Genomic DNA, 23,401 nt, shown 5'->3' with positions numbered 1-23,401 from the left:
GAGGCATCTTGAAAGATGAATGGGATTTTAATAATTGGATTGGAGTGTAGGTGGTGTGCATTCCTTCTGGCAATAAAGTTTAAGAAAGAGATATGATAGGATATGAGGCTAGAGAAAGAAGAGGTTCAAGGTGAGTTAGGCTTAAATTTGTCCTTTCTCTTTTATGCTGTGAGAGCTGTCAAAGGTTTTTGAGCAGAAGAGTAACTTAAACTGGTTTTAGGGAGATTAATTTGGTAACTCGCAGGGAGAACTGAGGGGAGGAAAAAAAATCACTACAGCCCAGTCCTGCTCCAAAGCTTCTTCAGTACTGTTCTCTACCATTTTTTCAACAAATCATGGCTGCCACCTAGTGACAGTTCAAATACCATGGTTCCACATTCCTATTTCATATTCCTGCTGTTACAGCCCTAATACCCCAGCAAATAAGTTTCCCATGGAGTCTAATGCAATGTAATTGATAAATAAGTAGAGCACTGGTAGCAAGCTAAAATGAATAATGTAACCATGCCAGATGTATCAACCACCCAGTAAAAGATGTCAAAGAAAGGGGGTTCCTTTTAGCTGCCTCAACAGAAAACTGGTGTTGATGGGGAGGTTGTTTCTTTTTTTTTTCACACAAGATGTGTTTGACCCTGATCTGATTTTTACCATTCCACTCTCAGCAACCTCTCATTGCTGAACAGAACGAACTGAGAAGGAATGCCCTGTAGCTCTTCAGATGTCCCAAAGCCCTTTTCCTCATCATCTGTCTGCCAGTCAGGCCAGAGCCTGATTACTGGAGGTGATTCCTGCCCTACTCACCTCAGCCTTTTGTTATGCTTTTATTTCAAGTAACAGTTTTCTCTCCCAAGCTAGCCCAAGGTAAGAACTGGGACCTTTACTTAAGCCCCTGTACATCTTAGCTCAGAGCAAAGATATACAGAGACTACTCAACAAACACCCATTTGATGGATAGGTGGCATTATGTTTTGATCAGATTTAGCAGTGGAAGTGAGGCCTCATGAGGCCTCAGTGAGATGCTGCTGCTTCTAAGGAAACACTGGAGTTAACTGTCAAGAACACAAAATAGAAGTAAGGAGAAAGGAGAGTTCCCTGAGTCTATATAGGAAGACACTTTCCAGAGAGCAACCAAGTGGTGGAAGGATCAGAACTATTAGCCATAAGATATATTTTTTTTAATGAAAAATAGAGTACGTCATACTTAATAAGTATTGACTCGTTAAATTTTGGGTCCAGTTAATAAATATTATACATGTATATTCACAAGGTCACATGTAAATTCTATTTCTTACTGAGGGTTGAGTCAAAAAACTCTGAAACCACTGAATTAGAAACAGAGAGGAGACAACAGGAGGCTGCTGTAAAAATTCAGGCAGAAGGAGTGGAAAGGGTAGAGTCTCAAGAGGCAGATGCTGAAAATGAGGAAGGAAAACCTTCTATTGCCTAGCTCCAGGGCCCACCAGAATGTCTCACACTCCTCTGCATCCCTACAGCACTACTGTCCCAAAGCACTGTCCAACCTCATTTCACCCCCACCAGAGGAAGTTTCCATCCTTCTAGGGTCAACTGATTCCAGGTCTTTCCTTCAGAAGTTTCAGCTACACATGTCCATGAGCTTGCATTTCAGAGGTAGAGGTGGCATGAAGCAGCCAAGTAACAAGAGGAAGAAAACGTATAGCTGAGTTTATCCCGAGTGGATACTGATTTATAGAAAACACATCAGGGAGAACTAAACCATTTTATTGGAGTTGGGGGAATGGACAGGCAGTGAGAAGCTTCAGGAGGGAGAACAGATACCAGCTAGACTGAGAGAGACAGGAGGCTAAGAAACAGGGTCTTGGAGAGGAGGATGGGCAAAAAAGGCTTCATCACACTACTCCTATCAGTTTTAGAAATCACTAAGGAACACCTTGGGGCCCTGAAGGGATAGGTCCTCTTGTTCAAGGCTCTGGGCCTGGAGGTGAAGGCTGCTGGGCTCCAGGTTGGAAAGAGTATGTCTCTGGAGATCTGAGAGGAGAGAAAAGGGAAGAGAATACAACCATCAACGCTGATGGGGAAGGACTTACAGGCCTGACTTGGGATAAGGAGCAAACAAGGGTGAACAGATTCATAAAGAAAGAGGCAGAGACTCCATTTTATCCAGTGTCAAATAATTAGGCAGCTGGCATCCAGGCACCATTTATAAGCCTTCCCCATAACTGGGGTCCCAGCCCATATACCCACCTAGCTTCCTTAAAATTTCCCAGCTATTATTATTGTCCAGAAGACTGACTTCAGAGCTAGGTGAAGAAAGAGACATGGCAAAAGTGGAGGTCAGAGGCAGCTTGGATGGAAGGACATGAACAGAGGGCCTGGAAGGGAAAAGAAAATAAGAGACAGACAGGGTAATGATGAGTCAAGGAGCCCTCGTAATACAGAATTATCCTCCTTCCTAAGGCCAGGACTCCACAGTCTCCTCCCCCTTAATTATCCAAAGGTATAAAGATACTTCAGTAACCTGTACCAAGTGAAGAATGCCTAATTCTGCTCCTCTGGGCTGTAAGCCAGATATTCACCCTGTACCAACCAACCCAGGCCACATCTAGCTGAACTTTGGTAACCAGTGCCTCGCCTCTGTGGGGCAAATCCCCTCCACTGCCACAGCACCCAAATCCCCTGACCTGAAGAGGTCGAGTTCCCGCCGGGCATCCTGGGCCTCTGTCCTGGAAGCCTGAAGAGGGTGGTGACTCTTGCCCTCTTGGACACTTTGCAGTTGCTCCAACATCTGCCAGACCATCGGCCTATGTAGGACCAACCTCTCCCTCTGCAAGGGAAACCCCCTCCCCACGATTGGCCTCTTCAGCACACTTGGAATCCTCACGTGGACAAAGACAGTTTCTCATGGCCTGGGGTAGAATGATTGGGAAGAGCTTTGGAGGGAAATGGAGTCAACACAGGGTAAAAAGAGAGAAAGAGAAGGGTAGGAAGGAGGTAATGTCCTGAACTGCCTGTAGAACAAGACAGAAAGAGAAAGGAAGGGACCCCTGTGGAAAGATGAGACAGGTCTGATCCTGGTCCTACCTTCCAGCTGCGGGCCTGAGCCTGCCGTCCCTCAGCCATCTGTTTTAGCAACAGCTCTCGATGCTGGTCTGCAGATGATAGGGAATGTAAGGGGTCTATTCCCAAGCCTCTTTCTTTCCCCCTCCCTGCGTTGAACCCAGCCTGGTATTGAAAACTGAAACAGGAATTCTGGTCCAGCTTTTGGGAATCTTCCAAGCTGACTGGGGAGACTAGACTCACCATGAAAGGACAAGAGCAAGACAAGATAATTGGCTAGACTTGAATAGCTCAAACAGTCAAAGCTGTGGCTACTTATTGGAAGCACAAGAAGGTTTTTCAGAAAGGGGAAACAAGGGAATACCTCCTTCCAATATTTGACTCACTCAGCTGATCCCTCAGCAACTTCAGCTCCTCCCGCAGAACCTCTGACTCCTCCCACAGCAATTGCCGCCTACAGAGGTGATAGCCCCAAGTTAAAAGGCTACTAGTCTTCCAGAGTGCCAGGAATTCAGAGGCATGAGGGAGGAGAGGTCTTGCCCATCACTGACTCATTCTGCACCTCCTGGTGAAAGCCACTGGTAACACTGCACTTCTCTGGTCCTGACTGCATCGGGGCTTGGGCCTGGGCCTGAGCCTGCCTCTGCACCTGGTTCCGAAGGCCCTGTAGTTCTCTTCTCAGCCCCTCCAGGCGTTGCTCCAGGAGAAGGGCTTTCCTCTCCGGGCTCCCTTGAAGTGATCTTAATGACACTGTAGTGGGACAAGATGGGGACAGCCTCTCTAAGAGCTTTGCATATGAGCCCAAAGACCCTATTGCAAATCAAAACACATGTGTGCATAAAAAATGTATACATATATATGAAGCTGTGTGTGTAAAAGAACCTGCCAGGTACCTTCCAGGGCACTGATCTGGTACTTCTGCTGCTCTCGATCTTCCAGCAGGCCCTGCACAGCCTGCCTTAGTGCCTCAATCACCTACCCAGGCAAAAGAAACATATGAGCAACTGTGTAAGGGGCTTTTCCAACCCCTATGTCTAGTATCTTTGTCCCACACAACCAGACACTCACATATATGTGCACATACATCATTATGATTCCACACTTCACCTGAGCCTGGGATTGAAGCTGGGATCGAAGAATATTAACTTCATGCCAGAGAGAAGATGAACTGTGGGTCTCAGCCCAGCTCAGCTTCTCTGGGACAGTGGGAGTCCCTAAAGCCCAGGAATGTTGAGCTTGGACTCCTGACTGGAGAGACAAGTGATGTGGGAAAGTCCAGGTCCCACCCAGGTTCCCTGCTGAGGAAATAAGGAAGGGACAAGTCCTCGGTCTATCTGTGTTGCAGAAAAGAATGCAGGAAAGGAAAGAGATGGAATTTGAAAGGAGTGGTGGATGTTATAGGCACTGAAAGAAGACAGATCCTGAAAAGAGGAAAGGTTTGGGACGCGAAAGAGGACAACACTTACCTGCTGTGGAGATCCCAATGGGATACAGCCGCTGCTACAAAAGAAACAGGTGTACAGGCCAATGAGCTCTGAGAGTCCTTCAACGACACACACCTCATCCCCCCAAGCCGGGCCGCAGAATCCCCCTCACCTTAATCCGGGCCACATTTCCGTCTGTAGCATTGAGAAGCACATCAAGCTGCTCAGACCAGCTCAGGCTTCTACTCATATCCTGCGGCAGGGGTCCGGCTCCCTGGAGTCTTTTGCCTTTGCCTCTCACCTGGCAAAGCACAGCCAAGGAAAGATCAGAACTTAAGATCAAAATACTGGGGATGGAGATACAATATGAGACCAGATCTGCGACTCTGGGATGCTCTTGGGTAGTCGGGGGAAAAGCGAGATACCTTGATATGCTGACATCAGGTAGGAGTTGAAGGTTCCGAATCTTGGTCCAGACCTCCAACGCTCCAGGACACCAGAGCCACAGCGCCGGACCTGTGCCGGCGACTAAAGCCGCCGCGGGTTCAAACCCCTTGGGAGGCCGGCAAAATACGCCTTCAGATTGGGTACCGAAGCGCCACCTGGGAAACTGAGTTCGTCTGTCGTGGAGACAACTGGCAATGGAGGCAGTAGAACTATGTTTTCCGAGAGACGGACACACGGCATCCACACACCCCCACCTCCAAGCTTGCCGCGAAACTGAGTCTTCCAGATCCTGCAGCAGTTAGTTTGAGGACCAAATAAACTACGAATACCAAAATGCATCGCGCATAGTAAACGCTATTTCGCTGCGGGTCTCGGTAGTTTCCGGGAAATGTAGTCCAACCTACCTTGAAACTAACGGCTCGATTTATCCGTAAGACTCCATTCCCCAGCAAGCTCAGCGTGTGGCGTGCGCTATGGAGCCTCAAGTCGCAGAGCTGAAGCAGAAGATCGAGGACATACTCTGCCCTTTTGGCTTCGAGATTTATCCCTTCCAGGTTGGTTTATCCCACCGTGGTGGTAGGGCGAGGCGTGCGATTATTCTCGGTGCCTTGAGAACCCGGGAGCTTTCTAAACCTCCCCAAGCTCTTCTGGCTGCGCGTCCATCTGACCCAGAAGGACAGAGTGTCAGCGGGTGCTTAGGTCAAAAAGGTACAGAAGCGGTCGCGTGTTTGTCCTTTTACCTCCATCTATTATCGGAGTGGCGAATGGGAAAACCCATGTGACCCAATAACATGTGTGCCCCTGACTGTCACCAACATAACTTCCATGAAGAAAGGGACACGTGGAGTCAGAGTCACCTTGGAAGCTTCCTGAAGGAGTTAGGAGAAAGCAAGGCGTAGAAGGTTTGCATGGCTAGGATTTAGGTCAGCTAAGGAGGGAAGGGCATCCCTGGTGTTGAACAGTTGGCTGATTTGTTCTATCCATCAATGGAAGGATGATTTATCTTGTTACCAGTCACCAGCACTGGGCTGGGTATGTGTACCCACCTGGCACAAAAGTCTCTGTACTACCCCACCCCCCTTGTTTATATAGATCCATTTTCCCCTCATCAGTGCCGTGTTCACATAGCAGTATATCTGGACCTAAAGCAAAGTCGAGTCGGCCTGATGCTTAAGAGACAGCCCAGACCCCAACTCACAGCATGCTGGGGAAGGACATATAGAGGGAAAGAGAGGTTGGGTCTAGCTCAAAATAGAAGACTTCTCAGAGAAAGTGGAATTGAGCTATATCTGAAAAGATGAACTGGTGGGCGGGCCATGGTGGCTCAGTGGCAGAGTTCTCGTTTGCCATGCCAGAGACCCGGGTTCGATTCCCCATGCCTGCCCCCCCCCTCCCACACACACACACACGAACTGGAAAGTAGAAGGGTTAACTAAGGAAAAGTTTAAATAAAGTGTGGAGGTAGTATTCAGTGGCAGTTACGGGAGACAGTGAGGATGTCTATCTGGCAGATGAGCTAGCTGTGAATAGTGGGAGCTACTGCACTAAAAGAACCAGAGCAATAGCTCTGCCAGTCATCTTAGACTCCTACCTCTCTCACCTCCACCCCCATCCCACCCCCCATTCCCATGACTTATCAGCCACCGAGACCTTTAGATTATATCTCCTGAATCACCCAAATCCATTTCTTCCACTGGGTAAAGGATGATACCGCCCATATTTTAAAACTTCAACTTCTGTTCACTAAGAGGAGAGATATTTATTTGGTACAAAATTTATATTATGGGTAGTACATTTCCTAATTTAACTTGTATGATCAATTTAGTTGAACACCATAAGTACATGGTATCTTGAACAGGGCATGAGATTTTGTTGATTTGTCCAAGTTAGTGTGATGCCCTGATAAATCCTGAGTAATTTGGACAGTGAATAAAGAAGGTTTTGCAAAACCCCTTGGGGTGCTGAGGAAAAAGGGGTAAATATTCAGCTTCCACATTTGGAGAATTTCTGATATTCTCACAAGCAATAGGGACAAACTAAACCAACAGGCTGAGCCCTTGATCTTGGAGTTCAATGCTATGAAACTTATTCCTGCAAATGATAGGCTAAGGCTACTTAAAATTAGGCCTAAGAGATTCTCACCTGCCATGCAGAAGACCTGGGTTCAATTCCCAGATCATGCACCACCAAAAAAAAAAAAAAAAAATTAGGCCTAAGAGTCACCCCTGAGAACCTCTTTTGTTGCTCAGATGTGGCTTCTCTCTTTAAGCCAACACAGCATGTAAACTCACTACCCTTCCCCCTACATGGAACATGACTCCCAGGGTGTACATCTATCTGGCAATATGGAACAGAAATCCTGGGATGAGCTGGAACCTAGCATCAAGCAATTGAGAAAATCTTCTTGATCAAAAGGGGGAAGAGAAATGAGACAAAGTTTCAGTGGCTAAGAGATTTCAAACAGAGTCAAGAGGTTATCCTGGAGGTTATTCTTAAGCATTTAATAGATATCCCTTTTTAGTATATGGTGTATTTGGAGTGGCTAGAGGAAAGTACCTGAAACTGTAGAGCTGTGTTCCGGTAGCCTTGTTTCTTGAAGATGATTGTATGATACAGCTTTTACAATGTGATTCTGTAATTGTAAAAACTTTGTATCTAATGTTCCTTTTATCTAGGATATGGACAGGTAAGTAAAAAATATTAATTAAAAAATAAACAATAGTGGGGACAAAGGTTAAAGTAAATTGGGTAGATTGAAATATTAGCAGTCTGCCCTCCCCCTCTCTATGTGGGACATGGCTCCCAGGGGTATGGACCTTCCTGGCAATGTGGGACAGAAATCCTAGAATGAGCTGGGACTTAGCACCAAGGGATTGAGAAAACCTTCTGGACTAAAAGGGGAAAGAGAGAAATGAGACAAAATAAAGTGTCAATGGCTGAGAGATTCCAAACAGGGTCGAGAGGTTATCCTGGAGGTTATTCTTATGCATTAAATAGAGAGCACCTTTTCAGTTAAGGCATAACAGAGAGGTTGGAGGGAACTGCCTGAAAATGTAGAGCTGTGTTCCAGTAGCCATGTTTCTTGAAGATGTTTGTAAGGATATAGCTTTCACAATGTGACTGTGTGATTGTGAAAACCTTGTGTCTGATGCTCCTTTTATCTACCTTATGGACAGATGAATAAAACATGGATTAAAAATAAGTAAAATAAATTTAGTAGATTGAAATGAAAGGGAGGGGTAAGGGGTATGGTATGTATGAATTTTTTTGTTTTCTTTTTCTTAATTGTTGCAAATGTTCTAAGAAATGATCATGATGATGAATACACAACTATGTGATGAAAAAGAATGTTCATATTGTATGTTGATTGGTTTTATTAATAAAAATTTAAATATATATATTAGTAGTCAATGAGAGGGAGGGGAGAGGGGTATGGTATGTGTGAGTTTTTTATTTTTTATTTTTCTGGAGTGATGCAAATGTTAAAAATTATCACGGTGATGAAAACACATCTGTGTGATGATAATGTGAGCCATTAATTGTATACCATGTATAGAATGTTTGTATGCTAAGAATGTTGGTATGTTTGTATGTTGTTTTATTTATATATTTTTAAATCCATCTCTTCCATCCCAGCCATCTCTGCTCCCTAGGGCACCATCCTTTCTCATGACTACTAACCTTTCCATTTCCCTCTAGTTTCTCCACTTCACTAAAGTAGACAATTTGCTATTCTTTAAATATGCTTAGTACTTTTCTGCTTTTGTTTTGCTTATGTTATGAACCTATTTGGAATATACTACCAAAGCCTCCCCCACCACTGCTCCTCATGTCTGCCTGTCGGTTAGTTTCCTCTCCAGCCTCCCAGAAAACCTTTCCTATTTCAGAGGAATCTCAACTGGCCCTGTCTTAGTACTAATCACAATTCAATTTCTATTGTTCTAAATTGTTCATGATCTCTCTGCCTCTCTAAATTCCGTTAAATTCAGATGAGTTTTTTGTACACACAACACAGCATCACTGAATATTCATTGAATGAGTAAAATGGAGGCTGAGACAAGGTGTGAGATTTTGGATGCCAAGCTAAGTTATGGCTCTAAGGCTTAGGTTTGCCCTCAAGTTCAGGGTCAGAGTGCCCAACCTGGCCTTAACTTTCTGTCTGCCACAGGTGGCATGGTACAATGCTCTTCTGCCTCCAGCCTTCCACTTGCCTCTGCCAGGACCTACTCTAGCCTTTGTGGTCCTCAGCACACCTGCCATGTTTGACCAGGCCCTCAAGCCTTTTCTACAGAGCTGCCATCTCCAACCACCAACTGACCCTGTGGACCAGTGTGTGGCCTACCATCTGAGCCGTGTGAGAGAGGTGAGCAGAATTCCTGCCCTCCCCCAAGTCCCAAACCTGCACCTGATTCCAGCTTCTCCAAGCCCAATGCAAGCCACTTCCTAGGTAGAATATGCTAAAGCCAGCCTTCAACATCCCATAGTCTTCTGTTCCTGCCATGCTCTCATTCTAGATTGAGCCACCTTCCTCTAGCAACTCCCTAGGTCTGACATCAGTCTCATTCACCCTGTATCAATGGGTAACAATGTGAACCTCAGGCTTCCTCTGGCCTCCAAGTGGAAAAGGAATAAACCCAACATCTCCAGGCATCTCTGCTGCCTTTGCCCACCCTATTCCCACCTGTGTACTTAAGTATATATCAAGTGTTTCCAAAGTTGGGCTGTATCTTTCTCCTTATTGGGACTCTTGTGGGCAGAGCCCAGACACCTTCATAATGGCTTCTGAGCAAAACCTTGTGTTCCCCTTTAAATGTGGGCTCTTTCAGGATATAATCATGACTTTCTTCACACTGGACCCCCCAGATTGTCAGATGGGACTTCTGAGGACAGGACAATGTTAACATACACACAAATTAGGGCTTCCTAGGACAAGGTCACAACTCCCCTCATGCTGATAAGAGCCTCCATCTTGTTCTGTCCCAGAGCCTCCCAGAGCTGAAGATAGAAGTCATCGCTGACTATGAAGTGCACCCCAATCGGCGCCCCAAAATTCTGGTCCAGACAGCAGCCCACGTGGCAGGAGCTGCTTACTACTACCAGCGACAGGACGTGGAGGCTGACCCCTGGGGGACCCAGGTTAGAGGGCAAATGTGAATGGTAGGGATTGAGAGAAAACAAAGGCCCCTCAAGAGCCCTCTATCAGGTCTCAACATTCCTCAGCCTCTCCTGGGTGTAGTTTGTAGAGAATCCAGGATAAAGCAGCTAAGCTCTGGTTGGAGGGACAACCCCGCCACCTACTTTGTGGCACCTACCTTGGGACATCTCAGGTCAAAGAACCTGGTGTGTTCCTAAACCCTATCTTGTAGGGCCTTCAAAAGATGGAGGGGGCAGGGCACCAAGATTAGACCAGTGGTGAGACTCACTGGGAAGCTGACTGAGGTTTGGCTTAAGGAGCACTTTCTTGATGAAAGTCTACGTAGAGGGCAGTCCAGGAAAGAGAGAAGTGGGAGCCCAGCCACAGGAGAGGCTTACATGTGGATTCAGTATTCATATTGAGAAGCAGGTGAACAAGCATAGCGGTCACTGATCAGGTAGTTGAACTTGGTAGAAAGGTGACCTCCATGTCTTTGCTTTTCTTCATCCTCTGCCCAGCACATATCAGGTGTGTGCATGCATCCTCAATTTGGGGGCTGGTTTGCCATCCGAGGAGTGGTACTGCTGCCAGGAATGGAGGTACCCAATCTACCATCCACAAAGCCCACTGACTGTGTACCTGCAAGAGCTGACCGCATCGCTTTACTTGAAGGTTTTAATTTCCATTGGCGTGACTGGACTTACCGGGATGCTGTGATACCGCAGGAGCGCTACTCAGAAGAGCAGAAAGCCTACTTTTCTACCCCACCTGCCCAGCGCTTGACCCTGTTGGGTTTGACCCAGCCCTCAGAAGAATCTAGCCCAGCATCCCCTAAACATCCCATTTTGACACTCACTCACAAGCAACCTCAGAATCCCAACAGAGCCTAGGGCTGGCTCAGCCTGGACTCTCACCTACCTGCATCCCCTGGCCCTTAAGACCCTCCACTCCCTATAGGATCCCTATTATGACAGTGGTACTTGCTGACTTTCACTTGAATTTTAGGAAGGGTAAGATTTTATTTTTGGTACAAGTCAACTATCTTTGATAAAGAATATAAGAGAGATCTTCAATGAGAATGAGGCTCAGGGAAGTTAAAAGAGGTTTGGTCAACCAAAGACACTACAGCAGATTCAGGATTCCCACCACCCTTGGAATATGCCTGTTACTGTCTCTCTACAGTGCTCCAAAATGCTTTGTCACAGAGCCTGAGGGACAACCATCCTGTAAATAATAGTACCTGCCTCACAGGATTGTTCTAAGAACTGAATAAATACATGCAAACTTCTAACAGTGCCTGGCATATACTAAGTAGTATATTAACTGTTATTAAAGACCCTGGAAATCCTGGAATACTATTCCTTGCTCTAGTCTGGGTTTTGGTTGGGGTAGCCAACAAAGGAACAAGTGCCTGAAAAGACACATGACACACAAAGGACCCTCAGTTCTGAATCTGCCCTGCCCTTAAAGGCTAGAAGGAACTGAACTTCTCCCCCTTGACAAGTTCCCTCAGGAAAAGCACATGGATAAAGGACCAAACACCAATACCCTGTAATCTAAGCCAGAACCCAGGGAAGGAAGTTAAGGGCTCACAACTAAACTTCTGAACATCCTACCCTCAAGGCCACCAACCCTGTGTTGGTCTCCCTGTCCTCTTTTCAGTTCCAAAGTTACAGAAGCCTACAAGTTTTCTTTTACAGAGCAAGCACACCAGGCATTTATCAGAAGAGATCACAGTTCTGGCTCCCAAGCAGCCCTCCCAGTGGAGTAAATTTAATTGTCCAAGTAATCTCACTGGGACCTTTAACCTGCAACCCAGCATAAGGTTGCAGTACCCTGGTTAATATCATTCCAGGGTTAGTTCCTCTCCCCAAGATGTAATGTGGAAAAAAACACCTTGGTTCATTCCCATTTCCTGGATATCCCTGCATTTCCTCTCAACACAATTTCCTAATTTGGAGGCAACTTTCATTCATTTTCCCCTAATGAGGGAAAGCAAAGACTAATCCCCTAAAATGAAGAGTCAGAGTCTCAATTCAAGTTTAATAGAAACTACAGATCAATGGGTTGACGTCCCCCTACTGGTATATGATACTCATTAGCTGGCCTGCCCCACAGTACAGCTCAGACCATTCACATTAGGGAAAAAAAGGCTGGCCTCCCCACAACCCCTGCCGGATAGGCCTGTCCTATCTCACACCACATCTCAGCTGAGTCTAAGGCCTTGTGTTTTAAGAATGAAGAAAGTACAAAAGAGGTTTTGTTATGATGACTGCCCACTGCAGGCTGGCACTAAAATGACCCAGTGCTCACTTTTGCTTAGAAAAATATTCTTTGCTCTTCTGAACATCAGGCTTGATGGTATCACTGCCAGGCTTCCAGCCAGCGGGGCACACTGCAAAAGAAAGGTGCCACTAATTAATAACCTGCTCAGTTATTAATAACCTGCACCACTCTCCACCCACGAACAAAGCCACATCTGATCCTGAAGAATCCTGAACACTCAGGCACCAGGAAGCCAGACCTGCAATCTGAGATCATTCAGCCTTATAGTCCAAAACTAATTACTTTACAAAATATTATATACTTTTATCCTCCACACCTCTACTATGTATTATATCTAATTTACTCATACAGAATTAAAATAAATTAAGAAAATAAAAGATTATTTATTTATACAGTGCCTGAAAGCCTGTATTTCTTAAACCCCTTAACACTAAGCTACTGCTTCCCTCTGGATGCTTTTCCGAGATTTGAAGGCAGCAACCACCTCCTCAGCATCTTTCCACTCTGCCATACTGGAAATTCTACAAAGGGGCAGGACACCCACAGACGGCACTGTTTGTTTTAACAGCTTTCTACCCCTTTAGTAAGTAAAAAGTCAGGGATTGGATGTTTCACACACTTATGTAGAAAGCATGGCCTTCAATCATTTCCTAGAATGCTGAGCTAGCTTAAGGAAAGCTAGACATGGGTGGACTTCAGATTTATCTCTCATTTTTTCACTACCATTTGCTGTTCATCTACTAAGCGACACGTAGTTGCCAAGCCCAGGAATGGAACAACAAGAGCATCACTTGCTCAACCGAGAGAAAGGGAATCCTCTTTTGGTCTGAGACTTTCAACAGCTGCTGCTGTCAGACTCTGCAACCAGCTCTCTGGGTATAAAGCATGGCTGGAACAAGAATTAAATGGGAAGGAAGTCCAGCTCCTGTTCTTTTGCTGAAACTTCCACCTAATTGTTATGTAGTTACTGGCTCTAGTGTCACCAAAGGATTAAACCGCAGGTCCTAAGGATAAACAAGTCAGACAGAACAAAATGCAGCATGAAGAGGTACAAGGGCAGTCCATTGACAGAAGTTGCGCCTGCCAGGTGGAAGACCCAGGTTCAATTCCCAGCCAATGCACTCCCCCTGACGAAGGAAAAAAAAAAAATCAATAAATGGTGCTGCAATAACGGGAGTCGCATGGAAAAAAGAATGAAATATGACCCCCAACATAGAGCATACAAAAAAAAAAAAGCAAGCAGCATGAAAGCCAAAGACCAGGTCAGCGCCAAACAGAAGCTTGGTAGCAGGTGCTTAAAGGACACCAAAAAAGATTCCTCTGCCTAGAAGAACAAAAACCTTTAGAAGAACAGCCAGATTATAAATCATGACACACACAGATGGGCCTCACAGCTAAAATGGAGTAATGAACCAGAAAGGCAGATATTGCCAATCTGGTCTCCATGGCACTTAGGCCTCACAGCACTTATGCTCAAACTAGCATTACTGACAGGGTGGAACAATGGGCTATAAACTTAAAAAAATGTTTCACTCGTATCCAACAGTGTTGGATTTTTCAGCATCAATATGAAGCCCAAAAGAACTGGTTGAGTCCCAATAGACCAGCATTCAAAGTACAAATGAAGTGCCCTAACTGTCCCAAGAGTAAATGACACTAGTCATGGTAACCCCAGTATGACAGGATTTCCCCCAGCACAGAAAGACCTAAACAATGTCTTTTTCAACATTTTCCATTACCCCCCCAAAAAAGAATGAGGGCTTTGGATTTGCATCCCAGTCCTACTATTTATTATGTATAAATGGTTTTCTAAGTATTGGTTTACTGGTCCTTAAAAATAAGGTTGTTTGTCAAATGAACAAAACAAAGCACTTAGGAGAGAGTTCTTGGTATTCAAAGGCTCTCAAATAATGACTACATTATAGGCCATTAAAGGCAGAGAACAAAGAGCTGTGCCTCGGCAGTGGGATGGGGGGCAGCAGAGACCAATATAGGATTTGAAGAAGCAAGCTTTATAGTGTCATGAAAGGTTGGATCCAAAGTAATCTAGCCTATACACAAGGCCCTAAATCAATCCAGGAAAGGGCCCACTTTGCACATATCCCTCCTTTCTCTGAACCTAATCCTCCACCAGGGGGCAGTCTCAGCAGCAACCTGCTCCTTCAATCAGTCAAGATAATGCCCGGACACTTCTGCAAATGGTGCCTCCTGGAGTCAAGAGCTCACTGATTCCTATTATCAGCCTTCCCCTTGAGCCAGCTAGCATTTTGGGGTACCTCAACACACACCACTAATTCAGACTAGCAACTTCATCATCTTCAAAATCACAAGGTCAAGAACCTGAGATGAGCCTTAGAAAGTTAGTCCACACAGCTCATCTGCCAAAAAAAAATTAGTAAGATCTTCATCTCCACCCTTTTATTTTCCTAATTTCAAAAGTGAGCATATTACCTTCATTTTTTTTTTATTGCCAATAAAAACAAATACAGACTAAAGGGATTAAGCTCTTTCCCCAAAAAACACATTTGTCAAAAATGTCATGCTTTACCTCTAGATGTGATTCTCAATTCACAACCTTTAGTTTGGCCATATTACACCTATGAGATCCTCTCACATTCCAATACATAAATTCTGTAGCAGTGAGTGATTGTAAACCAGCAGGGCTGGGTTTACAACTTCACAGGGACTATAAAGTTGCAACAAAAAGCCTTTATATTCTCCTCCAAAGTCTTCCATTATCCCCACTCCCCACCCACAGAAATCCATGGAGACTTCAATTTCTTGAATGGACAATCATTCTATTTTCTTATTTGATAGCCTTTCTTCCTACCACTCTTCCCACCCTATTGTCCTGTCATCAGGTGTCTAGTCTCACCTTCTCCATGTTTATCAGTGAACTGGAAGGCCTGGACTAGTCTCAGAGTCTCATCCACAGAGCGACCAACAGGGAGATCATTTACAGTGATTTGCCGAAGGATGCCCTTATCATCAATGATGAAGAGGCCCCTGTGAAGAGATTGAAGAACTGTGAGAGACAGGAAAATTTTTAAAAAGCAAATACAGGCTTAAAAATTTGTCTTATTAATTGGACGCTATCGCCAAGATTTGCACTGATCTTGTCCTTATTGAGGAAGCCCTGCATTAAGAATGGAATGAGAAAGGGCAATAACTTTCTCCAAATAAAGACCTTTTTCAGCCAATCATACAATTCTGATGAACATTAGCCCTCCAGTAGGTATTTACCTGAATGAGATGCCTTCATCTGCCTTTAAGACCCCATAATCCTGAGCAATAGTGCGCTTGGGGTCAGATACCAGAGGAATGTTCATAGGTCCCAGCCCTCCTTGTTTCTTGGGTGTGTTGATCCTACAAGAAAAAAGGCACACACAATCACATTTATTCAAACTCTTGTGTAAGAAGACCATTAAATGTACCCATTTCTTCCCCTTTCTCACATTATCCCCACCCCCACCCCCTACTGAATGTGCCCAAAAATCTTTTTCCAGCAGCAAAGTGAATGGCTAAGGACATTTAAAGTCACCAGGGCACATATGGTTACAATACAACCCGAGCTGTTTCTCCCAGAACTGCTTCTCTCCTCTGCTGTTAGGTAGTAAGATAAAGACAAATCAGAATCTTTGTATCGGTCCACAAAGAGTTAACAGTCCATACCTAAGAGTCTACTGTCAAAACCTCCCAAACGCTGCTTAAAAAGTCCACAGGTCAAATGGGCCAAGAGATTTACCATGCCAGATGACAGAAGTGAGAATCCACAGAAGCACCAATCACTTGACAGTTGAGTTTCTTAAATTCTTCTGCCCTATCACTGAAAGCAATGATCTCCGTGGGGCACACAAAGGTAAAGTCAAGAGGGTAAAAGAAAAACACAATGTATTTCCCTGAAAAGAAAAGGAGCCACAGGTTAGCCTTTAAAACAGACTTCCTTGTGGTATAGAGAACATAAAATTAGAAACACATTTGCCCATTAAGGTGATGGCAGATACAATTGCTAAATGCCAACATGCTCAAATAGCTCTTCCCTTGCAGCTATTTTCGAACCTCGTACAGTAAGAGGGCCTAAGGACTAGTACATCTGAATGGAAAAAGTTCCTTCCAGCTCCATGCTCCATTCTCCTGCCTCCACATTAGCCACCAATTATAGAATAAACAGTGTTCTAATTTTGATCCTTCTCCGGTGGCTAAAACTATAGCATAAATTCTTCCAAAGAAGAAAAGCAAAAATAAAGACTCAATTATCATTCTTAACTGGATGGCTTAATACCAGTGTTTAAAAACAGTGCCCAACAATACTACCCAATTGTAATGCAATTATGTTAAAACACTGAATGAAGCTGCATGTGAGGTATAGGTTTTTTGTTTTTTTTTTCTTTCTATTATTGTTTTAATTCTTATTCTGTTGTCTTTTTATTTCTTTTTCTAAATCGATGCAAATGTACTAAGAAATGATGAATATGCAACTATGTGATGTTATTAAGAATTACTGATTGTACATGTAGAATGGAATGATTTCTAATTGTTTTGTTAATTCTTTTTTTAATTAATTAAAAAAAACAAAAAAACAAAAAAACAAACAGTGCCCACTCTGCTACATGGGACATGACATCCAGGGGTGAAAGTCTCCCTGGCGACGTGGGAGATGACTCCATGGGATGAATCTGGCCCTGGTACTGCAGGATCAGCAATTCCATCCTGACCAAAAGGGGAAAAAGAAGTGTAACTAATGAACTATCAGTGGCAGAGAGAGTTCAAATAGAGTGGAGAGGCTACTCTGGAGATTGTTCTTATGCAAGATTCAGTGAAACATTGCTACCTATCATAACCTGGTTCAACCAGGACCATTCCAGCCAATCTTAAACAACACCTAGGGCAATATGTTAAGATTCCACAAGGGTTCCATGCACTAGAGTAACTTTCCAGAAACGTACAACCTCCAGATGGGTCCCTGGACCAGGTAAGTCCTGAAACCCAGAGGGCCCAGCCTCTCCAAAATATGAGAGTTCTATCTCCCTACCTCATACTAGTGTGTCACCCTTCCAACATGAAAAAGTTAGAATGGCCATAACCCAAAGACCCCTAAAGAGGGGGACAGAAATATCAAAGGTGATGGTGGAGTTATAGAGAAGATAGGATTTAACAAACAAATGATTGCTGAATCATTAAATTAATATCTCATCTCCAGTATCTTACAACAGCTAGAAGTAAAAACCTAAAATTTTGGAATTATAACCATGTCAAACTCTGAAATATGTTCTATAACGAATTGTGGTGCTGTGCTTTGAAATTTATTGTTTTGTATATATGTTATTTTTCACAAAAAAGAAAAAAAGTTGATTGTGGTGATAAAATAGTTAAGCCTTCTAGCCTCCTATATTCTGGAGCAGCCTGAAGGAAAAGTCTGAGAGGATTATATGGTAGACCATGACAAAATCTGGGATCTACTGAAGAGTGCTTTGAAAACTACTGCTTTTTTATTTCTTTGCTTTGCATATGTTATACTATACAATTTTAAAAGTTTAAAAATAAATAAGTAAAAAAGAAAGATGGGGGTGGGAGTAGAGGGGTAGACAGTGCCAAGACTAAGAGAGTTCAAACAGAATTGAGAGGCTATTCTGGACGTTACTCTTATGCAGGCTTTAGCTAGATACTGCTAAATTCCACAGTTGCCAAACACCAACTAATACCATTCCTGTCAACCCTAACGAACATCTAGAGCTCCATCTGAGATTCTACAGAAGTTTCCCATACTAAAATTACTTTCCAGAAACCTACAACCTCCTTGTGGGTTCCTAGGCCAGATAAGTCCTGAAACCCACAGGGGCCAGTCTCTCCAAGAACATTAACTAAGTCCCACCCCCCATCCCATATTACCAACACCCCTTTCCAAGATCAAAGAGTTAGAATGGGCAGAGTCCAAATACCCAAAATTTAGGAGTAGGATCATTGCAGTAGTAGCAGGAGGAGGAGGAGGAGTTATAACAAAGATAGGATTTAACAAATGAGTATGACTGCTGAATCATTATATTGATTTTTCTTTTAGTCTTCAGTATCTTAGAGCAGCTAGAAGAAAAAACCTAAAATTGTGGAACAGTAACCCATACTAAACTCTGCAATCTGTTCTATAACTACTTGTTACAAAGTACTTTGAAAGTTATTGCTTTTTTGTATATTTGCTATATTTCATAATAAAAAATGTTTTTCTTTTAAAAAGAATAGGATGGGGGTGCAACAGTGGCTCAGTGGCAGAATTTTCGCCTGCCATGCCAGAGACCCAGGTTCAATTCCCAGGGTCTGCCCATGCTAAAAAAAAAGGACTATTTCTCGATGTTTTATAATGAAAGAAAACATGGGATGGACAAACAAATTTTAAAAATGAACTCAGTCAAAATTATTAGATAGAATTTATAAATTTGAATTGACAAAGTTTGCAATGAAGAAATTTAAATTATGAAAATTTGAATTACTGAAAAAAAAAAGTAGCAAAACTTCTCCATGTAAACTGGAAAAAAATAATAATAATAAAAGTACTCAGCAAAAGCTGAATTGCTGGGTTCTCCTCTGTTGCCAGGAGATTAAGGGACCAACAAGAGAAGTCAGAGCCTTTGCATTTCCTTCCAAGATGAACCACAGTGATGGGAAGGGTAAGGACCTGAATCACCACCACAAACTTCTTTCCTTACAAGCCTGACAGCACTAACTCTTATAAGACTAAAGTTCTAAAACTCCTGGTAGGTAACAGGACCTCTAATTGGAATTTTATTGAAGTCCTTTAGACTACCAATTGAAGCAGATCTTCAAACTTGCCAGCAGCCTCTCACCACACCTGATGGACTGAGCTTTTGGAGCAACTCAATTCACCTATTCACTTATTTCCAGGTAGCAGCACTGTTTGGAAGTCAAAATAGGAGGCCTTTTTTGACATTCACTTTGAAAAGTAAAATCACTACAAACTGACTCATCTAAGCAACCCCTCCAGGGCTCCGCCTAACAAGCACTTTGAAGCCAGGGAAGACTGAGCCCTGAAAAGCAGAGAACAGCTCCTCCTAGACTTCATGCCTATACTCATGGGACAGTGTCACCTCCCTCTAGTGCTACTTAGCTTGTTTGCCAAGAGGAGCTTCCCTCCACAGAACTCTACTTACCTGCTCTCATAACAACCAACAAGTATGATGTATTAGGAAACCTAGTAGCATATTCTACCCAAAAGATGATTTCAGGACTTGACACTATACCACTAAAAAAGGTACACATGATAACTGAGTTTCAGGTTTGCATTCTAACTAATCTATACTTTCAATTATCCCAGGAGACTTGGATGCTCTGGGACTGCACGACAATGAAATGGAAAACCTCTTTCGAGTTTGCCAAATGTCTGCATGAAACTATGACAACAGAAAGGGAAACTGTTCTGTGACATCGGCTTTTCTTTTGGTGGCAAAATAGTGAAGGGATTGGTCCTCAGCCCTCTGCCTAATAATGTAGCAGCTGTGACACACATTTTACAATCACTACTGAACAAGTAGTATCACAGCTTCATAGACTTAAAGGTCCAGATGCAATCAAATTTAAAATGTGGAAAGCCTCTTATAATGAGTTAATAATGATAATTTTTCCCCAATTACACAATTAAGAAAGAGTAACTAAGAAATCAAATTGAGCTAATATGTGATACATAATGAAGCATGTGCTTTCTCCAGCAGATGCCTAGACCTAGGATAGTTACCCTGTGATCACTGTTTATCATGTGATCATCACTTCACTTAAGCACCTTGACCTAGGAGATACAAAGTATTTTACAACTGAGTATAACAGAGATACAGAAATCCAACTAGCCATCCCTAAATTATAAAATAATTCCATTTTAATAAGTCCAATGTAACTACTCTTACCTTTGTAATCAGAGAGGCTGATATCTTTGAACTGACCATCTGGCATAACAGCTGTGGCTTTGAAGTTGGGGGCAGGGTGCCCAATTTTGGCAGTTCCTGAAGACATCTTGCTATCAGCTGCAAAAGACAAATTAGAGAAAATGGATTAATCAGAAACAAACTTAAACCAGCAGCCTTCATTTACTTAGGGATTTAGCTGCAGAAAAAGCAAGGAATTATCCACTGGCTCTAGATACATGCACTAATTGTTTGTTTTTCTCTTTTAAAGAACAAACCAGCAGCCAGGGGACACAATGGAAGGACCAGAATCTGAGCTTTCCGCTTTTGGAACAAACCAGTTATTACAAGTCTGAATCTCAGTCTTTGTTTTCACTTAAAACAATAATTTTTTTATAGGTTGACGTCACCCCTATCACTTTTTCTGAACCATCAATTTATGAAATGGCATTTCTTCTGCATTACTGAACAGAAGCAAAGAAAAGGAAGTGCAGACCCTCAAACCAGAATCTATATGGACAATGGCACACTGAATGTCTAACGTGGTCATATTACCCTTTCTCCAGAATTTGCCTCCACGTGCCTTCATAAAGCGTGAAGCCCGAATGAACTGTTTCCTAGGCCAGTGTGTCAAATCCACACCTTAAAGCCAACCTGACTTTTTAAGAGGCAAGACCAGGATTTTGGTCTTGTCTTCTGTTTAGCCCTAGAAGTCCTTTCAAAAGTGGGTTTCTGACCTCAAGGCCAAAATCATGGGGGGAAAGTAAGTAGAGCAAAAACCAGTTCACTGATAAAAAACAATGTTGCACTAGACTTACCCAGGTCAACACCAAGATAATGAGGATAAGCTTCAACCCAGCAAATTATCTGTTTGAAAGTCCCAAGACCCTATTTTTCCAGTAGGTCCTGAAGCTCTTGGTTCATAATAAGAGAGCCAAAAGAAACTAGGTAAGAACGCCGAGGATCGACCATGGGACACTTGTTACTGCCTGTTTTTTCTTTTGTTTTTTTAATCTTGTAACACCCTTTCAAAGAAACAGTAAGGCTCGCTGCAAATAGGAAACCAAACTACGGGGTGTGACCCTAACAAATATAGCCTCATCCAAACCTACTTTTGAAGGTGCGCCCCCACCACCCCACCCCCAGCCGAAGGGTAAAGGCTGCTCGACTTCCCACCGGTGCAGCCCCCTCAGGGGATCTGCCCAATAACTTAGGCCAGGGCCACACCCCTAAATCCACTTCGGAAAGCTCCAGCATAAGAGTGCGCAGTCTTCAGCGACAGCATGTGGAATTATCTAAAACACATCTCACTCTGCAGATGGGAACATGATGAACGAAAAGGGATGCAAGGTACTCAAGGCTCCACAGCCAAGTCACAGCTCAGAGCAGGAAATGGCGTTTACCCTACCACACGACCAACAAGAAAAGGCAGCCCTCTGCAGCCACAGGTTAGGTTCCAGGTTCATTCTAGAAGATTCCCGAACCCGCCCCGCCCCTCGGGAGGCCAGTCGAGGAGAGCTGCCCCACTACACACCCCGCCCCTCCAAGCCAACCAGCGCCCCCAGTTCGGAATAAGCGAATACTGGAGCCGGCGAAAGTCTCCATCTTCAACCAACCCTCGAGGGGGGGGCCCACGTGGGAGGTGCGCATGTCGCCCGAGGATCGTAGGACGCCAGGCTCTCCCCCGGCCGCCTAAACCACCACAACACCTCCAGAGGAGCCCGTGCAAGCCCCAAGGAGAAGGGGAGGCGGCGGCGGGGGTGGGGTGGGGTGGGGGGGGTGAGTGACGCTCGGCCCCACCGAGGACGCGGTGGACTTACTCACCAAATACCCAAAGAAAGCTACGCAGAACAGCCGGGAAGAGGACGCGCAAAGTCCGCGCGGGGCGCTGTCTATATAACTTGTGAGGCTCTCGCGAGAGTCGAAACGGGTCGGGGGTGCGAGAAGAGGAGATAAGGAGGGGGTTTCTGCCCTGCGCCCCGCCCCCCACCCCCACCCCGCTAGAATGACTCAGCATTTTCCTTGCCGGGGGCGGTGTGAGCGCGGAAACCATCAATCACCTTTTCCCGCCGTTTATTGTTGATGTGCGAGAGCGTGGTCTTTTCTCGTCCGCCCGGAACCCAAAAGCCTTCGTTAAATTTAGGATGTCTGCGGGGCGGGAATAGGGAGGTAGGTGCAATTCCCTTGCTTCTGGAACCCCGGCGCGCTGTGCCCTCAGGGCCCAAACCTGGTTAAAAGTCCTCGCTGCTGCCACGGAGGACCAAGGCAGTTCCTCACCAAGCCCGGAGAACATTAACTAAATGTTTTTCAAATCCGTCTCGGTCCCCGAAGCTTCTGCCAGATTCCTCACCGTTGTTAACTTTTGAGACACCCTCCTTCGTCGTTCACCCAGATCACAGGCTTGCTGCTTTCCATCTCCCATGCATCCCTTACTCTGCGGCTGGAAGGAATCTTTGTGAAATCTGATCATGTCACTCTTCTGACTTGTGGTTAAAAAAACTGGGGCTCTGTAGTCAGTTCCTTGAATTAAAGCTACTATCGTTTTGTGTGACCTTGGGGTAGGATTCTTAATTCTGCTAACCCTCACTTTTTCTGACCTGCAAAATTGGGAGTAATATTAATATTTCATGGTATTGTTGTGAAGATTAACTGATATTAGCTATCTGCGTAAATTACTTATCACCGTACCTAGCTCTTAGTATACATTAGAAACGTTAGCTATTATTTATTATTACTCTCTTAGTCCTCCTGAATTATAATTCTGAACGATGTGAACTGTTGCAACCCTTTAGAATTTTGTTCAAGCCTGAAGAGCCTGTTGCTTCCTAACTGGCCCAGAGAAAAAGTCTTTCAAGACTTAGCTCAAGTTTTACCTTCTCTGAAGCTGTTCCTAAACTTTGGTCGTCCCCAGAATTGATATTCCCTCCATTGTGCCCAAGCAATATAGTCCATGTATCAAAGGAGGGGGAAAAACCTTTTAAGCTGTTTTACTTGTTTACATAGCTTCCTTTTGCTTTTAGACTTTCTGGAGGATAGTGTACTTGGATCACATCCATTCTGTGTCCCCAGGTCACAACAATACCTGATAGAGGAACTCAGTCAGTCAGTGTTTAATAAATAATCTAGTGTCCCCTTTTCTGGGCTTCTACCCCTCCCCCATCTTATTAACT

The 23,401-nt window shown here is 44.2% G+C and overlaps 3 protein-coding genes across 12 annotated transcripts; 1 reads left to right on the top strand and 2 right to left on the bottom strand.

Moving 5' to 3' along the window:
* Nucleotides 1–1,724: 1,724 nt before the first annotated feature.
* CCDC163 (CCDC163 homolog) lies at nt 1,725–5,766 on the bottom strand. Of its 8 annotated transcripts, XM_077149839.1 has the most exons (12): nt 5,312–5,766; nt 4,886–5,095; nt 4,633–4,761; nt 4,503–4,536; nt 4,144–4,370; nt 3,930–4,011; nt 3,588–3,786; nt 3,423–3,490; nt 3,061–3,128; nt 2,661–2,803; nt 2,224–2,351; nt 1,725–2,007 (listed from the first exon to the last, which is right to left on the bottom strand). In XM_077149839.1, the coding sequence occupies exons 3-12, from the start codon at nt 4,708–4,710 to the stop codon at nt 1,889–1,891; spliced, it is 1,146 nt and encodes a 381-aa protein (XP_077005954.1). In that variant the 5' UTR covers nt 4,711–4,761; nt 4,886–5,095; nt 5,312–5,766; the 3' UTR covers nt 1,725–1,888. The 8 variants fall into 8 exon arrangements, with proteins under 8 accessions (XP_077005954.1, XP_077005953.1, XP_077005957.1 ...); XM_077149838.1 differs by lacking the exon at nt 5,312–5,766 and having other exon boundaries at nt 4,886–5,305; XM_077149842.1 differs by lacking the exon at nt 5,312–5,766 and having other exon boundaries at nt 2,224–2,279; nt 4,886–5,305.
* MMACHC (metabolism of cobalamin associated C) lies at nt 4,929–12,719 on the top strand. Of its 2 annotated transcripts, none has more exons than XM_077149846.1 (4): nt 4,929–5,461; nt 9,076–9,270; nt 9,891–10,043; nt 10,560–12,719. In XM_077149846.1, exons 1-4 carry the CDS (start codon nt 5,381–5,383, stop codon nt 10,929–10,931), a joined length of 801 nt encoding a protein of 266 aa, XP_077005961.1. In that variant the 5' UTR covers nt 4,929–5,380; the 3' UTR covers nt 10,932–12,719. The 2 variants fall into 2 exon arrangements, with proteins under 2 accessions (XP_077005961.1, XP_077005962.1); XM_077149847.1 differs by lacking the exon at nt 4,929–5,461 and adding an exon at nt 5,468–5,615.
* Nucleotides 12,071–22,687, bottom strand: PRDX1 (peroxiredoxin 1). 2 transcript variants are annotated; one of them, XM_077149850.1, is made up of 6 exons: nt 22,582–22,687; nt 20,235–20,351; nt 16,073–16,226; nt 15,571–15,693; nt 15,203–15,333; nt 12,071–12,436 (listed from the first exon to the last, which is right to left on the bottom strand). In XM_077149850.1, exons 2-6 carry the CDS (start codon nt 20,338–20,340, stop codon nt 12,351–12,353), a joined length of 600 nt encoding a protein of 199 aa, XP_077005965.1. In that variant the 5' UTR covers nt 20,341–20,351; nt 22,582–22,687; the 3' UTR covers nt 12,071–12,350. The 2 variants fall into 2 exon arrangements, with proteins under 2 accessions (XP_077005965.1, XP_077005963.1); XM_077149848.1 differs by lacking the exon at nt 22,582–22,687 and adding an exon at nt 22,056–22,185.
* Between the last annotated feature and the right edge of the window lie 714 nt (nt 22,688–23,401).

The sequence above is a fragment of the Tamandua tetradactyla genome, chromosome 2, assembly GCF_023851605.1.
Source record: "Tamandua tetradactyla isolate mTamTet1 chromosome 2, mTamTet1.pri, whole genome shotgun sequence".
Lineage (NCBI taxonomy): Eukaryota > Metazoa > Chordata > Mammalia > Pilosa > Myrmecophagidae > Tamandua > Tamandua tetradactyla.
The sequence above is the reverse complement of the archived record's forward strand: the minus strand, read 5'-3'. Positions and strand labels throughout refer to the sequence as shown.